General features: G+C 53.9%; 5 protein-coding genes and 1 non-coding gene across 6 annotated transcripts; 3 read left to right on the top strand and 3 right to left on the bottom strand.

The window, feature by feature from the left end:
* The first annotated feature begins 523 nt into the window (after positions 1–523).
* On the top strand, positions 524–5,089 carry SMAC4_07309 (uncharacterized protein). Its single transcript, XM_066090608.1, has 4 exons — positions 524–815; positions 906–1,035; positions 1,132–1,297; positions 1,372–5,089. The coding sequence occupies exons 2-4, from the start codon at positions 991–993 to the stop codon at positions 3,417–3,419; spliced, it is 2,259 nt and encodes a 752-aa protein (XP_065946660.1). The 5' UTR covers positions 524–815; positions 906–990; the 3' UTR covers positions 3,420–5,089.
* A 1,521-nt stretch (positions 5,090–6,610) lies between these two features.
* On the bottom strand, positions 6,611–13,278 carry SMAC4_07310 (uncharacterized protein). The gene is made up of 2 exons (XM_003347886.2): positions 12,700–13,278; positions 6,611–12,630 (listed from the first exon to the last, which is right to left on the bottom strand). The coding sequence occupies exons 1-2, from the start codon at positions 12,801–12,803 to the stop codon at positions 7,056–7,058; spliced, it is 5,679 nt and encodes a 1,892-aa protein (XP_003347934.2). The 5' UTR covers positions 12,804–13,278; the 3' UTR covers positions 6,611–7,055.
* Positions 13,279–15,511: 2,233 nt separating this feature from the next.
* SMAC4_13569 lies at positions 15,512–15,687 on the bottom strand. The gene is made up of 2 exons: positions 15,651–15,687; positions 15,512–15,546 (listed from the first exon to the last, which is right to left on the bottom strand). It is a non-coding gene; the product is annotated as a tRNA-Arg (tRNA).
* A 3,831-nt stretch (positions 15,688–19,518) lies between these two features.
* Positions 19,519–21,645, top strand: SMAC4_07311 (uncharacterized protein). The gene is made up of 2 exons (XM_066090609.1): positions 19,519–19,669; positions 19,721–21,645. The coding sequence occupies exons 1-2, from the start codon at positions 19,558–19,560 to the stop codon at positions 21,610–21,612; spliced, it is 2,004 nt and encodes a 667-aa protein (XP_065946659.1). The 5' UTR covers positions 19,519–19,557; the 3' UTR covers positions 21,613–21,645.
* Positions 21,646–22,786: 1,141 nt separating this feature from the next.
* SMAC4_12615 (uncharacterized protein) lies at positions 22,787–24,911 on the top strand (the record flags this gene model as incomplete). Its single annotated transcript, XM_003347888.2, has 1 exon — positions 22,787–24,911. The coding sequence occupies exon 1, from the start codon at positions 23,064–23,066 to the stop codon at positions 24,909–24,911; it is 1,848 nt and encodes a 615-aa protein (XP_003347936.1). The 5' UTR covers positions 22,787–23,063.
* A 659-nt stretch (positions 24,912–25,570) lies between these two features.
* Positions 25,571–26,562, bottom strand: SMAC4_07312 (uncharacterized protein; the record flags this gene model as incomplete). The annotated part of the gene is made up of 3 exons (XM_003347889.1): positions 25,571–25,691; positions 25,888–25,951; positions 26,118–26,562. 3 exons carry the CDS (start codon positions 26,560–26,562, stop codon positions 25,571–25,573), a joined length of 630 nt encoding a protein of 209 aa, XP_003347937.1.

Raw genomic sequence — 26,562 nt, 5'->3', positions numbered from 1 at the left:
TCCCCCCCCCCCTCCAAAAACAACACCATAACAATCTTGGATTAAACGGCGGGATCAGTCTGAGCTCAGACAACAGACCACCCCTGCCTGCCCGCTTCCACTCCCTCCCCACTCCGATCTACCTTGCCTTTCCGACATCGTCATCTGCCGGCTCAAGAAGGGTAAAACGCACAGGTTGGGCAGCTGCACACGAGAGAGAGCACACATCTATCATCAAGATACCCACTCGTAACTACAGACAGGGACAAGGTACCCTCTACAGCAAGGACATACGGAGTGGAGACGAGCCGGGCGGGTGATGCGACTTGCCGTCAGATTCACCTTCTTAGATCTCAGACATCCTTCATTCCTGAATCCATATTTGGCCCTTACCTTTCATTCTCCAACCTTCCCCAGTAATGTAAGGCCTTGGAGGTCCGTTCCCCTGATCCCTTTCCATCTCCAGTCTACACACATACTACAACACCCCGATCCCCCAAAGACAAGGAAAGCTTCTTAAACCCTTCAGAAACCAAGTGTCTCGTCGCTGTCTTGAATACCATTATCCACAAGCTCTCTCGTTTGATCGGGTACCTTTCTCCTCTTGATCTCCCTCTTTCTCACGGCCAACCGACGAACTGCACGCACGAGACCCACTGCGTCTGATTGCAAGTACTCTGACACTTCAACCATGCGAACAGGTTCGGGATAGTTGCATCAAATCAAATCTCAACCCAAGCATCAAGGATTCATTGTACCAAGGTAGCGCTTCCGACGGTTACGGCTCATCTTCCGCCAGTCGAACAACCAGCAAATAAAGTGCTAGTAACTTTGCTGTACGTCCATCTCTCTGTCTCCTTTTATTACTGTCATTCCGTCTCTCCAGTTGGGCCCCAACACCCGTGCTAATTTGCCTCCACTGCTAGCATCCATCACAAACTCATCACATCTCTCCACGCCGCCCCGCGAAAATCACCCATCACAATCTACAGTCATCTCAAATCAGTTTGAATGTCGGCCCTCAAGTTCCAACAGCCTGTTTACAAGGTGTACGAGGTAAGTCAGCCTTTGAGTCAATACTTACCCGACAGTCCCGCCACCCGCCTCTCAGCCTGAAACTCGAGGCTAACACATGTTCTCACCTTGACACAGCCCGGCTATCATCCACAACGGACCATAATAGTCGACGAGCAAATCGACTCTCCGGAGACACTGACGATTCGGTTAGAGGAAGAAGCAGCACGCAACGGTGGGGACCTTGGCGGGAATTCCCCGAATGGTCTCCTGCCCATGGCTGCCTACAAGACTCACCTGCAAGGTGTGTGCCTACTATCCATACTACTTACTGCCTATAATCTGGACAGGTGCTAATGCGGTCACGTTTGCCTGTAGGGTATGCAGAGTCCACATACCCGCCATACGCGTCGCAGCCCTTTGCATCACAACAGAACGAAAATGCCGCTTCCATTAACCAGCTTGCCTTTGCGGCCAACAACGCCGTAACAGGTCAATACCTACCTCAAACAGGCTCAAACATCACAGTCCTCTCTTGCCATCCAGTCACTGGAACGTACGGCACGAAGATCACTCTGCGGGTCTCCAGTCAATACGACATCCTCTCCGGGACCATGGCAGCATCAACAACACCATACGTCTCGATCACCTTCGGATCTCAAAGATGCCCAGCGCAAGTTCAGCGAGGGTCTCCAGATGCGAACGGCTCCTGCTCTTATCTCGTCACGGCCGACGCGCCCGAATTCTTGTCAACAGGATGCCCATCGCTTAGCAATGTACCGCTATCTTTGCTTGTCGAGACTGCGAATGGCAGTGAAATCGCGCGGGTGCCGAATGCCGGCATCTTCTCCTACAGCGATGGACAGGGTGGAGTTGGTAGTATTGGAGGTTCCGGTGCCGGTAGCCCGCCTGACCTAGGTAGCCCTAAAACTCGGTCACCCGCCCACCGAGCAAGCCCACCATCTCACGGCCTGCATCTCCGAACAGATGCCGTCAGCCCAACAACACACCATGGAATTGAAGGGGATTCGACCACAACTACCTACGGATTCCCTCCTGGCGTCTCTCCGGCTAATGCTGTACAAGCCCAGACCTACGGTCAGAACAGCAACAGCATGCTTGGGCCTTATCGAAGCGCGTCCTTCTCTGAGCAGTATTCCCGCGCAGGGCCAGTCTTGCGGTCGCCGCACGGCACAGGATGGGGATTTGGCGGACCCATGGAGTCGATACGCAGCCCGGCAACAACCATCCCTCATACCTCCCACACTGGACTGACCCGGACGAGTTTGTCGGGTATCAGCTCATCATCTAACGCACCAACCCTCACAAGGACAAGCACGATTCCTCAGCAAGGGGGTTCTGGTGGACATGGGGGTGGTGGTGGCGGCAATGGGTACGGATACCCCCTGTATCAGAACAAGGCCACGCTCAACATTGTGGGTGACCTTGGGTCGATGGCGGAGAACTGGACCCAGGAAGAATTTGAGAACAAGCGGAGGATTGTCATGTTCGACAAGTCGCAACACGGTGCGGTTCTCACCACCAGGTTCAAGCCCGTCAACGTATCGGAGAGGCCTTCGGGCGCCATCTGCATCAGCTGCATCTGGTGGGCTGAAAAGCAGGAGTGCTATGTCACATCGGTGGACACCATCCATCTACTCGAGCAGCTAGTTGCCGCGCCCAACCGGTTCTCAGTCGAGGAGAGGAACCGAATCCGAAGGAACCTCGAAGGATTCCGCCCTTTGACGGTCAGCAAGCAAAAGCCAGATAGCGAGGAGTTCTTCAAGGTCATCATGCAGTTCGGTAACCCAAAGCCGAGAAACATTGAGAAGGATATCAAGGTTTTCGCGTGGAAGATCCTGGACCAGGCATTGAAGAAGATTATCTCCAAGTATAGCACATCCCCATCGGCCTTGAGCATGCCCGCCGCTCCATCTCCTAATGGTCCCCTGTACGGCCTACCACCCACACCAAGCTCTGTGTCGTCTGCCGATCAGTCTTCAACGAGCTATATGGGTGGCGGTCACCATCTCGCCGACTCACTGGCAAGCCCGAGGCCTCTTGGTGGCGCCTCCTCATGGGCACCGTATGGCACTTCCGGCAGGACCATGTCGCCATCACTAAAGACCAGTTCCCCCATGTCAGTGCCTGGTCTTCGCATCTCGACCCTTTCGGGCGTGTACGACAACAGAGGATCCACACAAAGCCTTGCATCGCCATACGGTATGACGAGCTCAACACACCATAGCCCCCATACGCATCACCCCCAGGGCAATTATGTACAGTCCGGGGTGTCGGTATCACAGGGACCGCGCGCATGGGATTCCAGCTATGGTGTGACCGATAGCTATGCCGCCGCGCAAGCCAACCATACCCATGGCCATGTTTATGGTGGCGGAGCCTATGGGGACGTACACCGCGCCTAAACCGGCAGTCCGATGCGATATGGCCTTTTCTGCCTAGCGACCAGGAGGCCAGGTGCAAAAGGCATCTCTGGGCATTTTGTCGGCGAACGCGGAAGCTAACGGCCACCCGTGAGTCATTTGAACAGCGGTATTGCAGTGGGGTTGCATTCAGTGAGCGATGATACGAAGCAACCTCCATGGCGACCTTCAAACGACATGGAAATCTTGATATCAAATACCATGTCTACAACCTACTGGGGCGATCTCCAATCCGATATTCGCATCTTGCCATCTTCAATCACAAGAATGTTGGCTGCCTCAACAACCAAGTCCCATGCGGAGTGTTTCCTCCTCTGATACGGCATTCTGGGAGTGGAGTGGGAAATGATCAGCTGGTTGGTGGCATCCACCAATCACGGTGCGACTCGACTCACCCTTCTCGGAGGCCAAGGCATCTCGGGGGTATCCCGAGGACATTTTTGCATCCTACCTTGGCGTTCACACTGGGCTTTTGACATCGATGTCAAGGAATGCCGATAATGGGGGTCGAGCAATTTCATCAGTATGACGGTCGCATTGACTTCCATCCAGCATGTTGTCGCTTATCTACCCGAATACCGAGGTGGACTATCATCGGTGTTGAATTTCGGCATTTCATCTCAGCTCCAAGCAAAGGTTCAGCTGTCGTCCTATTTCGATTCTTCAAAGGTGGTGTGCAAACCATGTCCCCGTGGGTTGGGTGTGTGACATGCATGGCATAGCATGACATGCTCGGTGCCGTCTTGCAGGTAGTCTAATCTGCCTTTCTGCACACTCCTGCACTCCTGTTTCTTGCCGGGTATCGAAGAGCACTACTGCATGTCCAAGGCGAGGCGCAACGGGGTTTACGGAAAGCAAGCAAGCAAGCAAGCTGCCACTGCTGGGCGCACCGTCGTGCATACCTACCTCTACTCGTACTAAGGGTGGACAATGCGCGCCTGTCAATTGTCAAAGGGGACTCGCATAGTTTGCCCGATCGCACCACCGAGCCTAGCAAGGTGGAAAGCGGTGATGCGCATCGCAGTACAACTTGCACAAAGCCACAAAGCAATCGGCGGTGCCGTGTTTGACAGACAGCCTGACAGACGGCCTATTTAGGCCACCTAGGTGTGGAAACCGGCATTCGGCCCCAAGAGGACGATGTCGGTGTCTGCTGAAAATGAGAGGTACAAGATGCGCAAGATGCAACAGGATGTTGTGTTGCGATGATGAGGTACCGTACTACAAGCTTGTACTGGGCTGGGCTGTGCTGTGTTGCGATGGACCACCACTGGACGATGGTCACTTTTCCTTTTCTGTACTACTGACTGCTTCTTCGCTTTCTCTTCATGTTTTGTTATTTGTTTGGTTTATGCGACTGGTGGTTTTTGGGGACTTGATATACCCTGCTTTTGCTTTTGCATCTTTTGCTCATACTCATGGAGATTATCGGATGGTTTGGTTTACTTTGCTCTTTTCATTTTCCCTTTCCGGCGCGCATGGGGATTTTCGGATATGCAATTTTGTTTGGGAATGGGTCAGAACGGGTGGCTTCCTATGGTTGAACTGGATGGAACTTTGTAATTGAGCCGATCAATAGTTTCATACGATGTGTACTCTAAGCACTGATAAGGAGGTTTTGGTGTTTGGAATTAATTCATAAGATATCTTCAACATTCGCCTTCCTTGCAGTTTGCCTCATGAACCGTGAACCGTAAACTGTAAATTGTGAATCGCATGCACTACCTAGTCATCGATTTTACACTACTGGCTCGCTGGAATCTAAGGATCCGGGAAGTGGGACGGGGGAAACAGGTCCGGAAGCCGATCCGATCCGCGTTCAGTGGTGTAGTTTCTCCAGATCGGATCGGCTCCCGTCCTCGGCGGCGGACCCGGCCGGCCCCACCGAGTCACCGATGGTTGATGCCCGGATTTTTCATTCCGCTCATCTACGCGAGTCCGTGACCTTGCCGCACGCAGGCTAAGCAAGTTGAAGAAAAAGACCAAAGAGTCTGAAATTGAATAGCTCCAGAAGTGGGAATAAGAAGAGAAACATATTAACAGAATGAGAAAAGAGAAGAGAGAGAGAGAGAGAAACGAGAAAGGAATCGGGCAAGTAAGTGCTGGTCACTTTTCCCCGAACGACACGACGGGAGGGCGATTGCGAGGGACCGTGGGGCAGTCACTAACACCGGTATGTGGATCCCCTATCGTGGAGCACTTTGCACTGCTGTAAACTGAACAGTGTGCTATAGCCGACCTTTTTCAGCGTCCTAATTGATTCCGCAGCGGGCTGTAACTTTACCACGGCATGCGCTAACAGTTTTTTTTACAGCGTGCAATAACTGATACAACCTCAACAGGAGCGTGCAACAACCGCCCCAACGCAGCCCGGGCCTTTCCGAGCCCTTTTGTCGAGATCGATCTCCTGAGAAAGAAAAAGAAAAAAAAACACGGAAGGGACACTACACAGTCATTTATCAATGGGCCACGGTTTCCATCAGAAGGACACTTTAAGCAAAAAGCCGAAGGCGACTAATTGAACCATTGATGTTCCAATTCCCGGGTCTATGTCCGGATTTCGAGCGCGACAAGGGCGTCAAATCGGGGAGTGCCCGACTGGATGACATGATCTTTTTGACGCTAATACCGTGGAATGGATATTCGCTATATCGAACCTTCACGGGGATTCGGATCCGTTCTCATACAAGCTATATTCAAGGCAAGGCAGCGCGGCGGTTTCCATTCCATTACCTTACCTTTTAACCCCCCTACAGGGCAAGTATCGCACGGCAAGGCAGTATTGGGCGTAGGAAAATAAGATGTGCGTTTTGGGCTCTTATGAGTGAGATCTGTCTTGATGTGATTTATCTTGATGTCTCTGTCGCATTACCAACAGCCGTCAACCAGCGGGCGGTGTCAACTCAACACCGGGTCTGGCAATAGCAGGTATTAGGAACCAGACGACGACAGCCGTTTGAATGCAAGTAACAGGGAGCGATCAAAGGTCTCAATCTACCTAGGTAGCGCATCGTGATCTGTGAGGTTACGAGATGCTTGGTCAACCTTCTTCAGTAATTTTGTATTTAGTCTCGACCCTCTATCATGGCATTCCATGTTGCCATAATAACGCGGTCACTGGTCGATGTTGGATGACTTGAACTTCTTCATGCAGCGGTTTCGACATGCAAAAACGGATCTTACTTGACTGCATTGCGCTACCATATGCGTGTGCTCCTCCCATGTGCTATCTGACTTGATGAACGAAGATAAAAAGAAAATGGCATCACTCATAACTCCTGATGTGCATCTGTAACTAGAACTAGGTAACAACCAAGAACGCAAGCTCGCAAGCGAAAATGATGAAAACACTTAGAACTCGCTCCAAAAGATAATTGAAAGAGATGAAAAGATGAAGAAACAACCGAAAAGCAAAAAAGGCCGCCCATATGCTGCGACAAAAGAAAAGAAGAGTGCAATGTCCAATATCCAACCACAATTGCCAAACCAAACATCCTTCCAAATAGCTCAAACCGTGAAATCAAATCATCGTCATCCGCAAAAGATCATCAAAATCGTTACCCCATCCCATCACCGCCGTGCCTTCCACCCTCATTACTGGGCCCGTTCTTCCCATGCTCACGAACTGCTCACGCTATTCCGCTTGCTCCTCCCCGACATCCCCCAAAGACTCCACGAATCGCTTCGAGTCTTGGTCTTTGGCTTTGGGTCTTGTTGCGCTGCTGTCTTTCCGCCGTCCTTCCCTGCGTCCTTTCCATCTGCTGCTCCTGGCCTCTTCCCATCAGCTCCCTTTCCTCCTGACCAGAGCCCCTTCCCACCCCCAGCAGTAGTTGTTGTCGTTGTTGTCGCAGCCGGCGCCGATTCCTCAGCTTGTCCCTGAACTTCCGTAACAGTTGCAATCGGAACATCCCCCTTCCCTTTTGACCCTTTGGTCCCGTCCCCATTTGCATTTGTATCGGAAGAAGCGGCGTTGAAAGCGGCGAGAGGGGGGTTCTTGGCAATCGAGGGGATTGTAGTGGTAAAAGTAGCAGTGGTGATCTCGGCGTTCGGGGCGTTGGGATTACTCCCACTACTCCCATCTCCAGGACTCTCGATAGGCACGGATGGGGTCTGTACTTGTGTGTTACTACCAGATTGTTCGCCAAGAAAAAACTGCTCGCCTTCACCTGGAATCTTGTTGGAGGTGGCGGTGGTGGTGGTGGCGGATGGTGTCGAAGCTGGCACAGGTTTTGTGACGGCAGTTTGGCCGTCGCGGTTGACGGAAGCGACTGAGGGTGTGCGGGACTTGGTGGTGCGGCGCTTGGGAGGGATCGCGGGCGGTTGCTCGGAGGTCGCTTCGGTAGAGGTGGGCTCGGTAGGTTCGGCGGGCTCGGTCAGGACGGTGGACGGATCGTTGACGGCGCCATCACTGGTGCTAGCCTCGTTGTTGGCCGTCTCCTTAACGGGGCCGGCGACGGAAGTGACCGCATTCAGAGCCTTGTTCAGGGCTTCATCCGCAGCGGAAGCAATAGCGGTAGCTTCGTTGGTGATGGCTTCCTTGACGCTCTCGATAGTGTTGTTCTTCACGTCGTCCGTTTCATCCTTGGCCTTTGTGTCGATCTCGACCTGGTCGTTCGCAACCAGCTTGTCCTGCTCCTCCTCATTGGCCTTGACATCAACCCCTCCACCATGACCGTTCACCTTCCCATCGCCATCCCCAGAAACATCGCTCCCTTTCCCGGCACTACCACCATTACCATGTGCCTCCTTGCCGTCCTTTCCATCCTTTCCTCCGGCCCCGGGAAACAACCAACTAGCTGCACCCCAGCTTCCGCTGCCGCTCCCACTTCCATGACTTCCCGCTACGTCCGTTCCGCCAACTGCAGACTTCACTGCCTCGGGAATGGCCCTTGGTACGGCAGCCGCGGCAGATGTAGTCGCGGCAACTACCGGCGGGGCTGGTCCATGCGAAGCACTCGTGTTCCTCCTCTTCTTACCAAGTGGGAATCCCCATCCGGACTTGCCAGTGCTAGTTTGGCTCTGGCTCAGAGCCTGGATGGTAGCGTCGTTGGTATTTGTTGACGAGGAAGTAGACGGTCGTAGTTCGGGATCGGATTTGACGGAGTTGAGAGCTCGTTGGGTTTGTTGATTTGGTTCGGCGGCGGTGACAGAAGTATGGGACTCGGTGGTCGGTTGAGTGGAGGGTAGCTGGGTCTTGGACTGGGCAGCTTCGGAGTTGGGTTGGACAATGTTAGCTTGGGGAAGTTGCTCTGTGTTAGAAACGGACGCCGAGGTGGAGAGGCCCTTGATGCTGGCCTTGCTGGCCTTGGACGTCAGTGTCTTCTTCGTGTCGTCCTTCTTGCTCTTGTCCTTATCGGCGACCTTCTTCTTGTTCTTCCGAACTCCAAGCCATGACCCCCAACCTGTGCTACCTTCACTGGGTGTCTGCTGTTCTGCCGATTTATCATCTGCCTTGGTTGAGGGAAGAGGGATCTTGGATGGCTTCGACTGAGACTCCGTAGCTGGTGTTGACTTGGAGATAGGCTCAACCGGCTTGAACACCAAATCATGGGCATCAACAAGCGGTGCACCTCCTCCCGGAGTCTCAGGTTCCTCGCCAACAAGTTCAACCTCGCCCGAAAGCACGATAATCTCACCAGGTACTTCCTGTGCCGGCGTCGAGAATACTTCACTCTCCGCCCCTGGAGTCTCACCAACAGTAGTTGGATCGACCTCAACAGGCCTGTCAGCAGCAAGCTCATGAAGTCCTTCGACAGCACCCACATCAACCGGCGGTGGTAGCGTAGCCGTAGAGTTCTGGTACTCCACAGCCGTCACCGCCACCGAGCTGGAAAGAGTATCAATCACCGAGGCCGACAGGCTTGGGTTGGCAAAGTTAATGGTCGAAGCTGATGGAGTGACGTCCTCTGGGATGGTGGGAAGGGTGTCGATGATGGCACCAGTAGGGCTGATGATGTGTGTCTGGAGCTCGATGGGTGGCTGAAGATCGAGGGTTGGTTGGTCCTGGACGATTGGCGTCTGGTCGACAGCGGTTGCTTCCGGTTGGGCCTCACATGGAATGTCCTTCGTTTCAGATTGTTGTTCCTCGGTCGTTGGTTGAACCGTGTGGTGCTCCACCACTGGCTGGGCCTCATGTTGCACCTCATCCCGTGCCGGTTGGGCGACTTGGGCCACGTCCTCGGTGTTGGTGTTGTCCTTGTCATCCTTGGGCACATCCTGCTGTGTAACTTCGGGCAGCGCTTGGGCAGCGGCAGCCTCTGGTGCAGCCTCACTTTCCCGCGGTTGCGGTTGGGTCTCAGGCTCTTGTTCCACGACAGGAGCACCACCACCACTAGCAACCTTGGAACTACTCTTCTTCTTCTTGGTGGTCTTTTTCTTCTTCGGCGAGCTGGCGGGCTCCGTGGGCGCATCCGATTGGCCCTCAAGCGCCAATGGCTCCGGGCTCGTTTCAGGCTCAGGCTTCTGCTCGGACTTTGGGGCAGGAGCGAGTGCCTGATCCAAACTCAGCGGCTCGTCCTTGGGCTGGTTTGCCTGCTTGCTGGAGCCCCAAGGCCAAAAGATCTTGTAAGCCGGTTGCGGTGGAGATTGCGGTGGTGATTGCAGAGAGGAACGGATATCCGGACTGGAAGGGCTGGAGGTAGGAGGTGGGAGAATTCCTGTAGGCTCAGGGGAGAGTTTGGAGTCTTTGCGGTCTCTGGTGGTCTTCTTCGTTGGCTTTGCGGGACCGGGGCGTGAGGTAACTTCCTGGGGCGTTGTCTCCTGGGGCGTTGTCTCCTGGGGTGTTTCCTGGGGTGTTTCGGCTGGTGTTTCTGCTGAAGGAGTGGCCGTCTCTGACTGAACTGGAGCTGTAGACTCTCCAGCGGGCTTGACGATCTTCTTCTTTGTCTTGCGCTTCTTCTTGGGAGACTTGGGGCTGCTGGTAAGCTCGTCGATGGGTGTCTGTTCCCCAGGTGTCTGTCCCTCACTCACTGGTTGAACGGGAGTTTGCGGTCGCTCCTTGATGCTCTTGAGCACCTGCTTTGCCTGGTCGTACGCCGACGTCTGAGTCTGTGGTGTCTCAGAATCGTGAGGCCCCTGTGGTGCCTGATCAGACACTCGTGTAAGCTCGTCTTCAAATGCAGTGTTCTTCTTCGCAGCCTCAGGCAAATGAACTCCTCCGGAAAAGATCTCAACAGGTGCCGCCAGAACTCCCGTACTGCCCGATTGCCCCTTGTCCTCCTCTGAATTTGAAAATGTCAATGACTTGTTCCGATCCTTGCCTTCATCATAAGACGGTGTCCAGTGCCAAATACCTTTTGCAGGTTTGTCCTTGGTTGCCTCAAGCGAGAGAGGCTCGGGTGGCGCAATGTCTCGGGATGGGGTCTCGGAGGGCGTTGCGTTGGAAGAGGCGGCGACAGGCATGACGGGCGAGAGAGTTGCCGATACTCGCTTCTTGGCTTCGGCCAGCTTGGCCTTCCTCTTGAGGTTTTTCTTGCGGTTCTTGCTGGGGCTGCTGGGGCTGGCGGTTACGGAGGCAGGGGAGTCTTCGGCGTGGGAGTCGAAGATGAGGTCATTTTGAGGAGTCCTAAGGCCTTCGGGTGGCGTCTGGATGCTCTCCCGGGGTTGAGGTGTGACGGGACGTTCGAGCTCCCTTTGCGTGGAGGTGTAGACAAGACCCTGCATGGGTGTGCTGATGGTTTCGTTAGGTGTGCTGAATGCTTCCTCCTCTTTGGTATCCAACTCCGGCTCCGGCTCCTTGATCTCCGGCTTCTTCTGCTCAACTTGCGGCTCCAGCTCTTTGTGCTCGGGCTCCTGCTCCGGTGCGACCTCCGGCTCCGTGTGCTCAACGTGCTCAATGTGTGGCTGTTCGTCGTGTTCCACTTCCTTCTGGGCATGTGCAACCGGGATTTCCTGCTCTTGTTCCTGTCCTTCCTCCATCTTCTCTGTCGGAACATCATCATCAACAACAGCATCCAATGGAAGCATGACCGGCTCCTCCGCCTCTGGCTCAGGCTCCAGTATTGACTGCCTATCTGGCTCGTGTTGTAGATCTCTCTCAATGGAGAAATCTGGAGAGAATTTGGGAGAGAGTTCTACAGCTCCGTCGGTAGCCAGTTCATTGAATTCAGCGGGCTGCAAACCGAGCGCGGCTTCCAACGAAGGAGAAGTGGCAGGGGGTACCCACTGGTCCGCTTCGAGCTCCTTGACCTCGTCTTGTCCGTGGGATTCGTGTCTGGGAGACTCGGATCGAGGTGGAGGGGTAAATGGTCGGTAGATGGTGTGCTCGTGTTGCTGGACGGGTGCAGCAGAGGTAGCGGAAGTGTCGTGGAAGTCGACATGCTTGGTCTCGGTAGTGATGGAGAATATCTCCTTCGTAATCTCCACTTCGGCAGGTTGGGGAAGGGGCTCTTCGACGCCGAGACTCTCGACTTGTGTTGTCACTCCGGTCGCAAAGTCGTCTGCTGGCTCGTCGATGTCCTGGCGAGGCTTCTTGTTGGAGTTCATCTCCTCATAAACCTCCAGCAAGCCCTTCATGAATTTTCTTGCCAAGGCCATACCTTGTGTTGTTTCCTGCTGGCCCCGTGTTTCGTCCTCTTCTTGAGCTCTCAAAACCCTCCCGGGGTCTTGAAATGCCTTCCTGGCCCATCCCTTGGCGAACTCGTCCAGCCAATGATCCTCGCCGTCTGTTGGTTGTTGTTCCAGAACTCCAATAACGGTGAAAGCATCCAGTCGCCCACCCAGCTCGAGCATTTCCTTCTTGGCCAGCTGCTCCAATCCGCGAAGCTCGTACTTCTTTGCGGCTCCATAAACCTCCACCGACGTTCGGAAGCGGCTCACAGTCAGTTGGCGTTCCGGGATCACGGGCCATCCGGTGTATCGAAGGGTGTGGTACTTCTCTGGCGAGTAGAGATATTGCACCAGGACGTGGCCGGCTTGTGGGGAGATGTCGGGGAAGTTGATGACATATCCAGAGGTTCCCGGAGACAGAGGAGTAGATGAAGTGTTGTGTTGTTGGGATGAGAAGTAGGAAGCTGTTCTGGAGAGGGATCTGTGCCCTTGGGAAGGACTCATAGCTGGGGAGGTGATAGGGGAGGCGATAGAGTTGGTGATGCAGAGAAGGGCGAGGAGGGAGTGTTGCTCGAGAAGGGCGCGGTGGACGAGAAGAGGGGCGCCCGTTGAGAATTGGAGGGCTACGAGAGGGGTTGTAAAGGGTCTGTAAACATGGGGAGAGTCAGTTCCCTGTGGTTGTAATGTTGGTAGGAATGGGATAGGGTAAACATACGAGATCTCGAAGCCATCCTGGCCGCCTTGCTTGATGCCGTTTGAAAGCCTTCCAGAGGCCTTCAGGTCATGTTGCTGACCTCGAGGGCGAACTGTGCTCGCCATGTCGATGGTGAAGCGGGGTATCTGAATCCGAAGGAAGTGTTGTCCAGCGAAGTGACAAAAGAAGACTGACTCCTCAAGATGAAGAAAGATGCAGTAGGGTCTGATACCCAGCAAGAAAGAAACAGTTCTTGATGATGCGGATGTGGGGAATGAAGACAGAGAGAAGCCCAGACAGGAAGCAAGAAGAGGGGAGCGAGACTCGACGACAGTTTTATTCCTCCTCCATATCCTGCCCTTTCCCAGTCATCTTCCCCAATGTTTGCTCCGATGTTGATGACCAGCCGCATGCGCTGAGCTGTCTCCAGTCTCAATCACACCAAGCAATAACCACTCAACCCACGAGGTCGGTTCGGAAACCCATGGCATGCCAGTGCCAGGCTCGGCTTGAATCCCTGACACTTTTTTGATATGGACGCACTGCATCGATACCCAACAATCCCGCGCTTGCGTCGTCGCGCGGTTTGGTCCATCGACGCCCTACCCAGACAACGGTCCAAGCCAAACAGCGCCCGGAATGCCGTGATCCCTCAATATCCCCTCAGACCTGGCCGGCCAGTCAGCCCCAAGTGGGATGATTCGACTGCGGGGTGCCAACACAACGTCAACAAGCAGGGTGCCGCGTCCACCAATCAGACCCCGCGGAAGCACTATGCCGCACGACACAGCTTCATTGGCGTGCAGTAGACTACGGCGAGTACGGAGACTACGTGCAGCGCTTCCCCGCGCCAACCTATGATCGTCACCATTGTCCTCTTGCATCCTTCCACCATCAACCGGGCTAATGCATCCTCTCAATCGCTTGCTTTGATGCCCTCAACAATCTTTGGCGTGGTGATGTCAGGTGAGAAGCCGACAGGCCTTTTTGTCGGATTGTCTCTCACATGGGGTCCATGGGGATCCATATGAGGTGCATATCGAGGGTTGGGTCTCGGGTGCTTGTCCCTGCTCTGCACGTTATCTCTCGGAGTTTTCACAAAGCATGATCACGGTAATCGTGAAAATCAGGGTCTCTGATGCGCTACCCAGCGCTAGCATCTCTCGATAGCGTGAGCAATGTAAACAAAGCAGAGCTTGGTTATCTCTGATCTGCAAATACCGCAAGCACATGATTCGGAGTATCCATAGCTCAGCCCATGAGGAGGAACATCTCCTCACTTTGCCACTCGTCGTCGTCTTGTTGTCGGATAGTCGTGCCGCCCGATCGCGAGGAGGCCTGGGGGGTATCCGTCGGCAAAATCCCGATATGATGGTCGCGCTTCGTTGAAGATGATATATCGTCCTTGCCAGGTTTCATCGTTTCGATGGCTTGTTCTGCTCCAAAGATTTTGAATTCTCTGCCCAAATTCTGTAGTACTTTAACGAGGCCATCGCGGGCGACAAGGCTTTGGTACGAAAGGTTGGTTATATCGTTCGACGTACTGTGTGTGAACGTTGATTGACTTGATTGATATCCGTAAGTGTGTCGGTTCTCAGGGTTAAGCTAAGTCTGTTGGTGATCTCTCGTGCGTGGTACCTTGGAGGACGTGGCGCAAAGTTTTCGAGTGTCTCCGTAGCCTTCCCGATGTTCCTGGATGTCGCACTCATCAGAAATTGTATTCCATCTTGGGGGACAATGATCTGAGCGTCGACGAATACCATGCCGAAACAATATTGTCCGAGGTGCGGAACTTCCAGTATAGGGACTAGAGTGTTGGTCGACGATGATTGTACGAGAGAGCGACCCAACAAAAGCTTTCGCACTCTTGATGGCCAACAGTCTTCCTCTCTGACAGGCGCTGGAGTCAAGGGAAGGAAAGGATGATTGGCGCAAAGAATGGCGCCGTTGATCAGACTGTGGTTGACATCGTCTGCATTGGCAATTGCCTGTTTCTGTCTTCTTGTTCTCGGAGTCGGGGTTGGCAGGAGAGGGGATGATGTCTTTGCTCCCTTGTCGGTATGTTCTTTGCGCGCATGTTGTAGTCGGACGGTGTAGGTAGTGCCTAGTATCGTCAAGACGCTTTGGATTGCTAACCGAGTTTTGAAGGGATTCGGCAAGGTGCAATCTGTTAAGATTCTCGGAGGAGTGATCGGAGCGGTGGAAAGAGCATTTGGTCAACCTCACTGTGTTGGCGGCTTCGGTGGAAAACTGGGAGCGGTCGTCAAAGGAAGATTTGTCGCGAAAAGCTTTGTGTAGTCGATTGGATTGTGCTCGGGCGCGGTTCGTGCTTTTCGCCTTTCGTCATTACTGTGTAATGCCCCCGTAGTTGGCGTTCTGAAGATGCTGTCCTGCATCTCAAAAGAGGAAGCAAAAAGCATGTGTCAGAGTGGCCTGTGCAGACTGCAGACGGACCCGACCCAAGTACCTTGGTAATGGGTGCAAGATTGGCGATGGTCACACCAATCTCAAGACAGGTCAAGAAGAGAAAGGAGCAACAACACTCGGCGGATTCACAGCAATTCTCTACCAGGTTGTCTCCTTCCACCTTGCACAAAGTCCGTCATCTTCCCAAGAAGCTCGTAAGGGTCTTTTGTCTCTTTTCCTTCCCACTTTTTGATTGAAATGTATATCGTGCGTGGCTCAAGGAATGATGGACGTTTCTAACCCGTCACCTCGATCCCAATGCTTATGGAAGAATAAAGAGGCAATCTGCCCGACCACAAGCTCAATCCCCAATGAAAAAAAGCAGAAAAAAAACCACAAGAAAAAGTGAAAAGGGGCAAAAAAAGATTGTGCGAACTGGGATTCGAACCCAGGCCTTTCTCTGTTCCCTGGTATTTGTTCCTCCCCCCAGTCCCCGTCTCAGACTTGTGTCTCTACAGGTGTGAGTCGGTGCCGTTTTCGGCACTGAAATGGGGTGCCAAACCCTATAGGGAGCGAACACGCTGACCACTGCGCCAACCGCAATTTTTTCTTGTTGTTGAAAGTAGGGAAAAAGATCTGATACATGTACCGCGAGGTAGGGCACATGTGGTCTATAGTAGCGCATCACGAGCGTAGCATGGCCATCAGATTCTTGAGGCTGTTTGCTAGTAGAGAGCATGAGCAAGAGCCTTGAATATTTGACTCGGTCATCTAGTCGTGGTGAAATTCAAACGCTGATGGGTTCCTTCCTCGTGGTACTTTGCCTCCTCTCTCTTCGTGTTGAAGTTGAAAGGCGTACCCCATTCCCGTTCAAGTCGTACTGCCTCGAAGTCTCGGACCAGGCCGCGCTTGCAACCATCATGTACTGCAGGCGCACTCGAGCCGCGTTAGCATCTGCATCCGAACATCTGCAGTTAATCTTACTCGCCCCGCTTGGTGTTGTTGACTTTGTTGACAAACTCTGTGTAGCCACCATCGTTGAAAGCACACCCCGTTAGCAGAGCTTCTTCCTCCCATTCCTGCCGCTGCCCGCACAATTCTCCCCAGCTTCATCTTCTCGAGCAGAACACCTTCCGCTTAACATATCCTCTTGCGCAACGACAATATCGCGCACAACCTCTTCACCTCGATTTGTGAATCTTTGCCAGCCCGATATCCTGTTTTTATCGATCTGCAGTCAGTCCCAAGCACCAAGGACAGCCGAGGAATGACTCTCCAGGAATGGCATCCTCGAGATTCGTCTCGTGGTTCTCTCCTTGTCAATCAAGCCATAAAGATTGCGTTCAGAAACCGACTTCAGTAAGACCGACTGCCATTAGCTCCTCGCTCGGATCTCTTGCGATGCGACGAACCGTCCGAACTTTATACCTTTATCCCAGTGTCTCTTGGGACTGTCAGGGAATCGACGATATCCGTCACCCACAGCCGAGTGACCGAACTCCGAACTGCCCTTACCTCAAGAATTCAAGTCCGTCCAAAAGGGCATGCAATATGGGACATGCGGAGTAATGCCAGGGATGGCATCCTTTCCGAACCCTTGCCGCATCGGGTTCCTGGGCGGAGCTGCGGGAGATGAACCGGTGGGGACGAGGCCCGCTCCCGGTGATCCATTCTCCTGACTTCATCAGCCTCGAATGACCCACCGAAGTCATCGCGAGCGACGCATTGAATGGTCCGGGTTGGAGAATTACAAAGAACTCTCGACTCTTTGATCAACATGATCCTCGACTTCCTTGGGAAGATCTGTCAATCCGATAGGCGATTGCTGATCGCAACACGACAACATCAACAAGTTCAAGATAACTCGATGTCAAACAACATTGAGGAATCAACACTTACCTCTAGCCGAGGGGTTGTCGCTCAATTGGCTATTCGACGCACGGAGATTGGCACCCATTCTTGCCTAGGGCTTACAGCCATTGCCCAATTGCCGATGGACCGGCAGTTAAAGCCCATGAAGGCTAACGGGAACAACAAGAGTCCTTTTCGAGAGTAGTGTATACTTGGAAATCAGCTGGCCGGGAACACCTTGGTACGACACACACAGACGGGCTGGTTCAAAATTGTAACAGGTCCGACTCTCTGAGATGGCCTCCTTTTCGTGTCTCTAGAAGAGGACTGAGGTCGTGAAGTCGTCGAATGCTGTCGTCGTGGAATTGACAACCCCATCCGGAACCCCGCCCCCAGATGACGGCGAACCGACAACCCGGGATCATCACCAAAGTCAAACAAGGTATATGCCGGCTTCCTTCTCCTCCCACACTTATTTTCTCTCTCCCATGTCAGTATGTAAAATGATTGGTTGCATTTCTTCCTCGCTTCCCAGACGAGGCGACTCCCATTCCCCAGAGCTGAGTGGCTTGATGGACGAATGCACCACTGATGGTGCCATCTCCCCTCCTTTTCGATGACAACCAAATCACTCGCAAGAAAAGCGGTTATTATTTCTTTCTTTCTTTTCTTGTTGTTTTGCCAAGAGCCGTTCCGTGAGAACCGAGGTGGCTTGATCAATGCGATTTGGCGCAGCATGACATTTTGACGCCATAACCAAAAGGGAACCGAAGACAGGGGGAATGAAACGCACTAAGATTATCACTTCGGGAAAAGTTGCGCGGTCCGAATTTCGAGGAAATGATGGGAGGCCGAGGAATGGAAGTGTAACCACCAAATCCGAAGACACGAACCAATCTTTTGCCTGGCTGGATCTAAACGGCTTGTTCCCTCTTTCTCGGCTGGAAGGCATTCGTCATCCCATGATGCTGCCATAGCGGAAAAGGGGAAGGGCTGGTCTGTTGACGAGATTACAGTGTGTCGTGTATGAGGGAAATGCTTGAAATTGCTTTTCCGTAGGAGGTGCCAAGTGTAGGTTGCGGAGAATGGGAAAGGGTCTTTCTAGGAGCCCGTGGTGGTTCTATTTCTTGTCATTCTGAAAACAACATTTCAAATGGTTCCAGTTGCGATGGAGTCGATCAATGGCGGCGGCCTAGGCTAAAGTTGACGGACTTGACATCCGGTTCTTGACCCAGCTCCTCGGTTCAGCAGATGGACCCATATGAAAAGATCCCAAGAACTTACAGGAAGGCGAGAAACAGACGGGGGCCAACAGTTGGAAGCGAATGCATGACGACGCCAAAGCCGGCTCCAGACTCCGAGATCCTCGTGGCAGCGGCTGGGGAGAGAGTCAGAGAGACGGGACAGGCCCGGGCTGGGGCCATTGTAAGGAAAATGGGATTCGTTAATAACCCCGGGCTGAATGAACATATGCACTTTGTCTGCCTCAATAGTGTTGAAAAAGACGACGACGACTACCGTACGGCCTGGAAGAACTTTGTCGAAAAAGAAAGAGGTGACCGGGACATGCGGATTGAAACAGTTAACAGTCCAGTCCCGAATCCGAAAGAGAAGCTGCTAATGCAGTGCTGCTAATGCAGTGCTGCCGAACGCTTAGCGGTGCTCGGGCTACTCCACAACGCACTTGGGGCAACTGCAGCGCCGTTACATTGGCCCTTGTGTTAGTGGCTCCAGAACCCCTCCAGAACCCCCAGCGAATTCTTCCACCCCCACCACACTTCTACTTGCAGCAGCAACCGAGGACAGACGGGACATGGGGGTTTCCATTTCTCTCGCCATTCATCCAATCCGTCCAGCTTGGCTGTCGACGGCACTCAGTGCCACTGGGAAATAACTTTTCGGCCCGTACAACCACACTTTGTCAAAACTCCGAACGTTCGCGGCATTTCCCTCTTTCGACGGTACCACTCTCCTCCCACTCTTCCGCTCTCGCTACCCGGCAAAGAACATGTCGACAAGGGGATTGGTATTGTTCCTACACTTTGGAGGGTATACGCGAGTGGTATATACGCGGCGCGGCCGGCAACCAAGAGGCACCAAGAAATACCCAAGACTGGCGCCACCAGCCGCAAAATGTTACCCTCGTCAATGCAAGTGATGCGGAGTACCTTAATTACCACGAGTCCATGCTAAACCGACCTTGTCTTCTTCACCTCCTCCCGACCTGCCGGCTAGGCCAAGGCCCCCTTGATCCCCGGTCTCACCTCCTCGGCCACTCCACACTCCACAGAACATGTCGGCGGCCTGGAACTCCCCAGTCCCCGACTTTTACTCGGGTGCGCCTTCGACCTCTGGGGATGAGGTTCCATCGCCATCATTCCGGTAGCACCACCAAGGGCGACATGGGATGTAACGCTAAAGCAGAGAGTGGAAATACTACCTTGTTTGGGTGAATTCACCGAGAGCCCACCATGGCCCCGGGAGGTTAACAGGGGAACAACGGCAGGGAATGCCAGTACGGAGAAAAGTACTTATGGCGATGATCCCCCAGGTTGATCAGCGGTTCTTTCCTTTCTCCTCACAGAGTACGGTGATTTCACTCTTTGTCAAGCCATCTCCAACATGGCTATCTCTTCGCTCCGCCGGGCTCTGCTTCTAGCAGCTGCCGCCGCCTTGCCTTTCTCCCAGCTTGTTGCTGGCCAGACTATTCAAACTGAGGAGGGTGTTGTTTTGGGTTCGTCTTCCGCCCCTCTTGCTACACGTGGTCACCACTGACACAGAACAGAGGCCAACGAAAAGACCGTTGCCCCCGCCGTAGAGGTCGTCACCGCCGACTCCAACGCCCCTGAGGCCTTTGTCTTGACTGACGATGTCATCGCCAACCTTACCGACCTCAACCTCTCAAACATCACTCTCTTCGCTTTCCCCGAGGAAAATGGCACCTCCGAGGTCCAGAAGCGCACTCTTTTTGCGGGTTCAGGCTGCAAGACCGCTCCCGGTGACTTCCTCTGGCCCAACCGCCTCACTTGGAAGGTCTTTGACCTCCTGACCGGTGGCGCCCTCATCGAGACCGTCCCCATCGGCGCCGTCTGCTACCCCAACTCGGGCGTCTACAACGCGGCCAAGTGCCAGAACATTCTCGCCAACTGGACGTCTTCCGATCTCCACTCCTCGGATCCCACCTCCATCATGTCCCCCATGTTCCAGGGCGAGACCTGCATGCCCCAGAACGGTAACTCATCTACTTGCACGGTCGGCGGGTTCCCCGTCTATGCCGTCAAGGCCACCAATGTTGCTCAGATCCAGCTTGCCATCAACTTTGCCCGCAACCTGAACCTCAGATTGGTCGTCAAGAACACCGGACATGATTTCCTCGGCAAGAGCACCGGCTACGGCGCCCTCTCAATCTGGACTCACAACCTCAAGAAGCTTGAGTACGTCAAGTCCATCAAGACTCCTTCCTACACCGGTCCCGCCTTCAAGATCGGCGCCGGTATCCAGGTCCATGAGCTCTACGAGGCTGCCAAGAAGTACGGCGTCACCGCCATCGGTGGAGATTGCCACAGCGTCGGTGTTGCCGGTGGCTTTACCGCCGGTGGTGGTCACTCTCCCATGTCTTCCATCGCTGGTCTCGGTTCCGACCAGGTTCTGTCGATTGACGTCGTCCTTCCCAACGGCCGCTTCGTCACCGCCGACGAGACTCACCACACCGATCTCTTCTGGGCTCTCCGTGGTGGCGGCGGCGCTACCTTTGGTGTCGTAACGGGTATGACCGTCAAAGTCTGGCCCAAGACCAACGTCTCCGGCATGACCTTCACCGTCGTATCCGGCAACGGCTCCGCGCTCGCCAACGACGTTTTCTGGGAGGGCATGTACGCCTACTGGCGGCACTTCCCGGAGTACGCCAAGGTGGGCACGCAGGGTTACTCGCAGATCTTCCCCTCGGGCACCGGCGGGTTCATCTTCCTAATGGTCCCCTTCTGGGTTCCCGGCATGAAGCTCGCGGACTTCAAGACCTTGGTGCAACCTTTACTCGACGAATGGACCGCCATCGGCTTCAACGCCGGCTTCGTCGACGGCCCCAAGTTCTTCGAGTACGATAACTACTACGACGCCTGGATCGCAAACTTCCCTCTCGAAGCCGTCGGTACTACCTCCATCCGCACCGCTTCGCGCCTCTTCCCCGCCAAGAACTGGGAAGACGAGGAGACGCTTACGGGCATGATGAACGCCGTCCGCTCCGTCATCGAGGACGGGTCCGTTATTATCCAGTATAACTTCCAAGTGAAGGCGCCGGCCGGCACCCCCGACAGCGCAGCCAACAGCCACTGGCGCGACGCCCTCTGGTTCGGCATCTTTGGCGCCGGATGGGATCCTAGCCTTGATGCTGCGGGCGTGGAGGCCATCAACAGGAAGATCACCGAGGACTGGATGGGTAGACTTAGGGTTTATGGCGCCGGTGGATATCTCAATGAGGGCGACGTCATGGAGCCGGGGTTTGGAGAGGCGTACTTTGGAAGCAACTATGAGAGGCTGCAGAAGATCAAGAAGGAGGTTGATCCCACGGGCCTGTTTTGGGCGCCGACTGCGGTTGGGTCAGAGGAGTGGGAGGTACAGGGACAGGAGGAGTGGTTGACGCTTCAGACGGGGAAGCTTTGTAGGAAGGCTGCTTGCTAGATGCCCGCACGATAGAGCGGTCTAGTTTCTGATACTATAGTTGTAAAAATAATCTGTACATATTGCTCACTCGTTATCTTCCAAGATGGATTTTCCACAGCTTGCTTGGTGGTTGGCTCTCATGGCAATGCTCCCTTCAACTAGCTCCCGTCGTCGACTCACTTTGCTAGATTCCTAACCACTGGGCGTTCGCCTCAGTCCGGATGGCAGTTGGAGACAAATCATCTTTCGGCTGTGGCCCGGATGATCCTGAATTCATCCCCATCCCTTCAACAGGGGGGCACGAAATGACATCCCGGCATGAATACCCATTCTCGGGATGCGGGGCCGTCTTGGCCGTTTCCCGTCCGGGACACTCAGTGGAGAAGGTGATTTCCGCTCCTCCCCGGGCCGTGGTGGGGTGAAGGGTCTCACTGTGGGTTAGCGGATTTTGTGGATTTGCTAGGCTTAACAGTGGGTGAGAGCGGGGAAGTTGATGGAAGCACTAACATTATTACGAGTCAATGACTTCTTGAAACATCCATTGCGAAACATTGGGAAATGTGATTAGATTGAAACGTCGATATTCAATAAAAGCTCTCTTCAGCATGTCATCCAATTTGTCAAAATGTCGGATTCGGAAGATACAATGAAGAGACTAACAACTCGACTAACGGAAGCCGACCGAGCGTGTTAAGACACTGTAACCTCGGCCCACCCGTTAACACCGCCCGGCGCAAAACTCTGAAATGCCCGTGCCGACCAAGCTTCCACTCCGACGTCACTTCATCCAATGTGAGGCCATCGACTTTCATCCCCGTTCACATAGTCAGGCGGTGAAAGACATCAATATCATCCGGGATCTGATGTTTCACGACGACGTCTGCGCACGATCACCACGAATAAACTTCCACTGCCTGGAATAAGCTCATCTTGTCTCACCTCGAGACCATCAAAAGAAGATCGCCAAGGAGAACCCCGAATTCCCTCTGGCGCACGGCACATTCCATTGGAGGGACCGTCAGCCATTATCATCAGCGAGTGATTGATCGGACACGGACGACGCTTCTTGTCGATCATTTCATCATTGGCATCAGCGCATATACGCACATACGTTCATGGTTCAGGGACAACTGCGACAAGGTGCATACATACGTATCCCCGGCCGCCGCCCCAGCGGAACGGCTCGACGCTTGACGGTTGATGCTCGAAGGGTCTGATCCCACCGACTGCGGCAAGGGTCGGGTGTAGACGTTCCTGCTTGTCTCCTGCTTTCGAACTACATCGGCAACTTCGTCGCGACACTTCACGACGACACCTTCAATCGCACATCAAACCACCAGCCATTGAGTCCGCCATATACCGCTGTCCAACGCCCTTCACCGGCTTTCTCTCACCTCATCCAAATTGACTCACAACACGATACCGACACAGATAACACCCGGCCCCACACAATCCCACGTCTCAACCGGATGGCCAAACCACCACCGGTTGCCAGCCCTCATGATGACGGGCAGGCCACACCACCTCCTCCTCCATCAACTCAACCTGGCCTCGCCGCTCGTCTCAAAGCCTACTTCCGCCCCGGCACCTCTTCCTCACCCCTCGAACGCAACCTCCTCCTAAAAATCGACTTCTTCATCCTAACCTTCTGCTGCCTCTCCTACTTCCTCAACTACCTCGACCGCACCGCCTTGTCAAACGCTTACGTCAGCGGCATGAAAGAATCCCTTTCCTTTCGCGGTAACCAACTAAACCAGATAAATACTTGTTTCACCATCGGCTATGTCCTTGGTCAAATCCCCAGCAATTTATCGTTACACTACGTTGCTCCAAGGATATTCTTCCCGGGTATGATGGTGTTGTGGGCTGCGCTTACCATGGTCACGGCGGCGGCGAGGAGGCCGGGGGATATCATGGCTATTAGGTTCTTTCAGGGGATAGCGGAGAGCACGACGTTTGTTGGGACTCACTACATACTGGGGAGCTGGTATACTGAGAAGGAACTGGGGAAACGGTCGGGGGTGTTCACGGCGAGTGGATTGGCGGGCACGATGATTGGGGGGTTTGTGCAGAGTGGGATTCATGGGAGCATGGATGGCTTAAGGGGGATGGAGGGGTGGAGGTGGTTGTTCATTATCGACGGGATCATTACATTGCCTGTGGCCATCTATGGGTTTTTGTTGTTTCCGGATACACCAAAAACGACGAGGGCGCCGTATTTAAGTAGGGAGGAGAGGGAGTTGGCTGTGGCGAGGATGGTTAAGCAGGGGGAGCCGGAGGTGTCACGAGCTTCGAACGATACCTTGGTCGATAACGAATCTTCGTCGCCGTCCGCCACCGGCCCGGACACATCCACGGAACAAGCCACGAAGCAACATGAAGCTGACCACAAGCCCACCTCGCAAGCACATCCGGACCCAACTGACTCCCACGAGTCCCGTCTCGAGCCTCAACCCACCGCAGCCTCCGCCACCGCCGCCACCGAGTCCTCCCTAACCCGCACCCACCCTTTCTCCCTGAAATTCCTCTGCTCCCTCTTTTCCAGCTATCACTTCCCCTCTTTCATCTTCCTCTGGATCCTCGCCGGAGAAACCGAGTCCTTCTCTTCCAACGCCCTATTATCTCTCTACCTCAAATCCCACCCTAGCAACCTATCCCCTTCCCCATCCAGCCCTTCCCCTCCACCAAAATACACCGTTTCCCAGCTCAACAACTACCCCACGGGTGTCCCCGCCGTCGGAATTGTATCAACCCTCTTCTTCGCCTTCATCACCGACTTGTACCCAAGTCACAGGTCAATAGTCGGTTACTTTATCGGCATAATCGGCCTTTTAACCCCGTCCCTCATCCTCTCCGCCCAAAAAGGACACTTCGGTCCTCCAGCCGGCCAGAGGGCCACAGGCGTAGTTATGGCCTCTTACTACCTAGCCGGCTCAGTCTACGCGTGCCAAGCAACGTTCTTCGCATGGGCCAACGACGCAATGACGCGGGATGGCAAAGAGGCCGTGTTCAGGGGAGTCGTCCTGGCGGGCATGAATCTGGGGAGTAATGCTGTGAATGCGTGGTGGAGTATATTGTTTTATGGAGCGGGAATGGCGCCGTGGTTTGAGAGGGGGATGTGGGCGATGATTGGAACTAGTGTGGCGTTGGCGGGGTGGACGGGGTTTTTGGAGGGGATGGAGAGGAGGGCTAGGAAGAGGAGGATGAAGGAGCGGGAGGTTGTGAAAGAGAGGCAGGAGGCGGGGAGGATACGGGGCGGAGAGGGTGGTGATGAGCCGGTGATGGCCGACGAGAAGAAGGGGGTGGCTGATGCGTGATGATCTTGGTGTTGGTTGTACATATCTGGCTGTTTTGGATATTGATAAGGTACTTGGTACATACACCTTGACGCTTTCTACGATGAAATTGGATACCTGTACAAAGATCTGAGCCAAAGCAGAAGTGTTACGTCTCTCAAGCATGGAAATGATACGAATACGAATGCAAAAGTCAAGACAAAGCAAGATGAGTAAAGTGGTCTTGCTTCATTCTCCTGTTATACCCCAATCGCCATCCCAAGCCCCCGTCCGCCGGATGATAAGTCATAACCGATCATCGAAAGCAAGGCAGGTATCGTTGAAAGTAAGGTACCAGAGTCGTGCTATCCATTGTACTCGTCAAACGTAACCAAGATTCCCTCTTAAGTCCCTATCAGCCGAATGACATGGAAGTTTTAACCCATCATCGAAGTCAAGACAGGTCTTGTTGAAAGCAAGGTAGTAGACTCGTAATGCCCATTCTACCCTCGAAACGTCAACCGGTTCTCCTCCCACTGCTCCCAAGTCTCTTTCAGCCGGATAACATGTCATCACCTATCATCCACGGCATGACAGGTCTTGATGAGCAGCCAGCCAATATCCGGTGTGAACCTCCATCATCTAGATCGCAACCCAACGTCGCCTATGTGCCATGTCCTCCAGTAACACTCCCCAACCCTTCAATAATTCTCCCTGTGGCTGGCGTGAATCTGAAATCCGGTCATCAAGAGAAGAATCATCTGCAGGGGCATGCTGAGCGCAAAACAGAGGGAACTAAAGGTGATTCCCGCACCAGAGGGTCTAGTGGTGCCGATGAATTCGAGTGGTTAGTTTGTGTTTATCAGAATCAGAGAAGCAAGCGGCTTCAACTTTTAAGCTCGCTGGAGGGGTAGGAAGCGCGGTAGGTAGTTTGGGTAGAGAAACGGGGGTAGAGGAGTAATGGGGGAGTGACTGAAGCTTGAAGAAATGTCGGCGCAAAACAAGGAAAAGAACTTACGGAGCAAGAGGCGCATCGGCACCCAGAACAGCTCCCAGAACAGCCGTCGTAAGAGGTACAAGTGCTATTGGAGGACAAGATGTGTTAGCTCGATGTTCTGGTCCATATCGCAACTGGCGACAAGCGACAGGAAGCCCAAAAGCGGCCGGGGGGGGAGAGGCGACACCCACGACCAAGTGAAGCAGAAGCGGCGACGGACAAAGGCGCGAAGAGGAAGGAGAGTTGCTTACCAAGGACCCATTTCGACGACAAGAATCTGTTGATCCGTCTTCGTCCAGGGAGTCGTAGCTGGGCGTAAAACAGGAGAAGGCGCACTTCGTAGTAAAATCCGAGGCCTTGTAAAAAGGCCTCGAAGGCTTGAATGCGGAGAAACAACCGCAAAGATTCAAGGCGCAGGAGCAGATGGTCGCGCAGTCGGAGGCGTAGCTCCAGGAGTTGGAGGCGCAGCAGTAGAGTGGAAGCTCGGGGACGTGGTGCTCTTGGTCGATACACGTGAAGAGCAGGCTGCTGGCGCGGGCGCGAGGGATATGCGCGGAAGATGAGAGTGGGAGGCACGAAAGAAGAAGAGGAAGGAGGGACTCTCAAGGGCGGCGCGGGGTTGGGTCTTCTCATACCCTCCCACTCTCGGCCCGGTGTAGGAGGAAGCCAGAAGTTGCTGGTGGCTGGGTTGGTCAT

The sequence above is a fragment of the Sordaria macrospora genome, chromosome 3 (assembly GCF_033870435.1).
Source record: "Sordaria macrospora chromosome 3, complete sequence".
NCBI lineage: Eukaryota > Fungi > Ascomycota > Sordariomycetes > Sordariales > Sordariaceae > Sordaria > Sordaria macrospora.
Note: the sequence above shows the minus strand (reverse complement) of the source record. Positions and strands in the feature narration are given on the sequence as shown.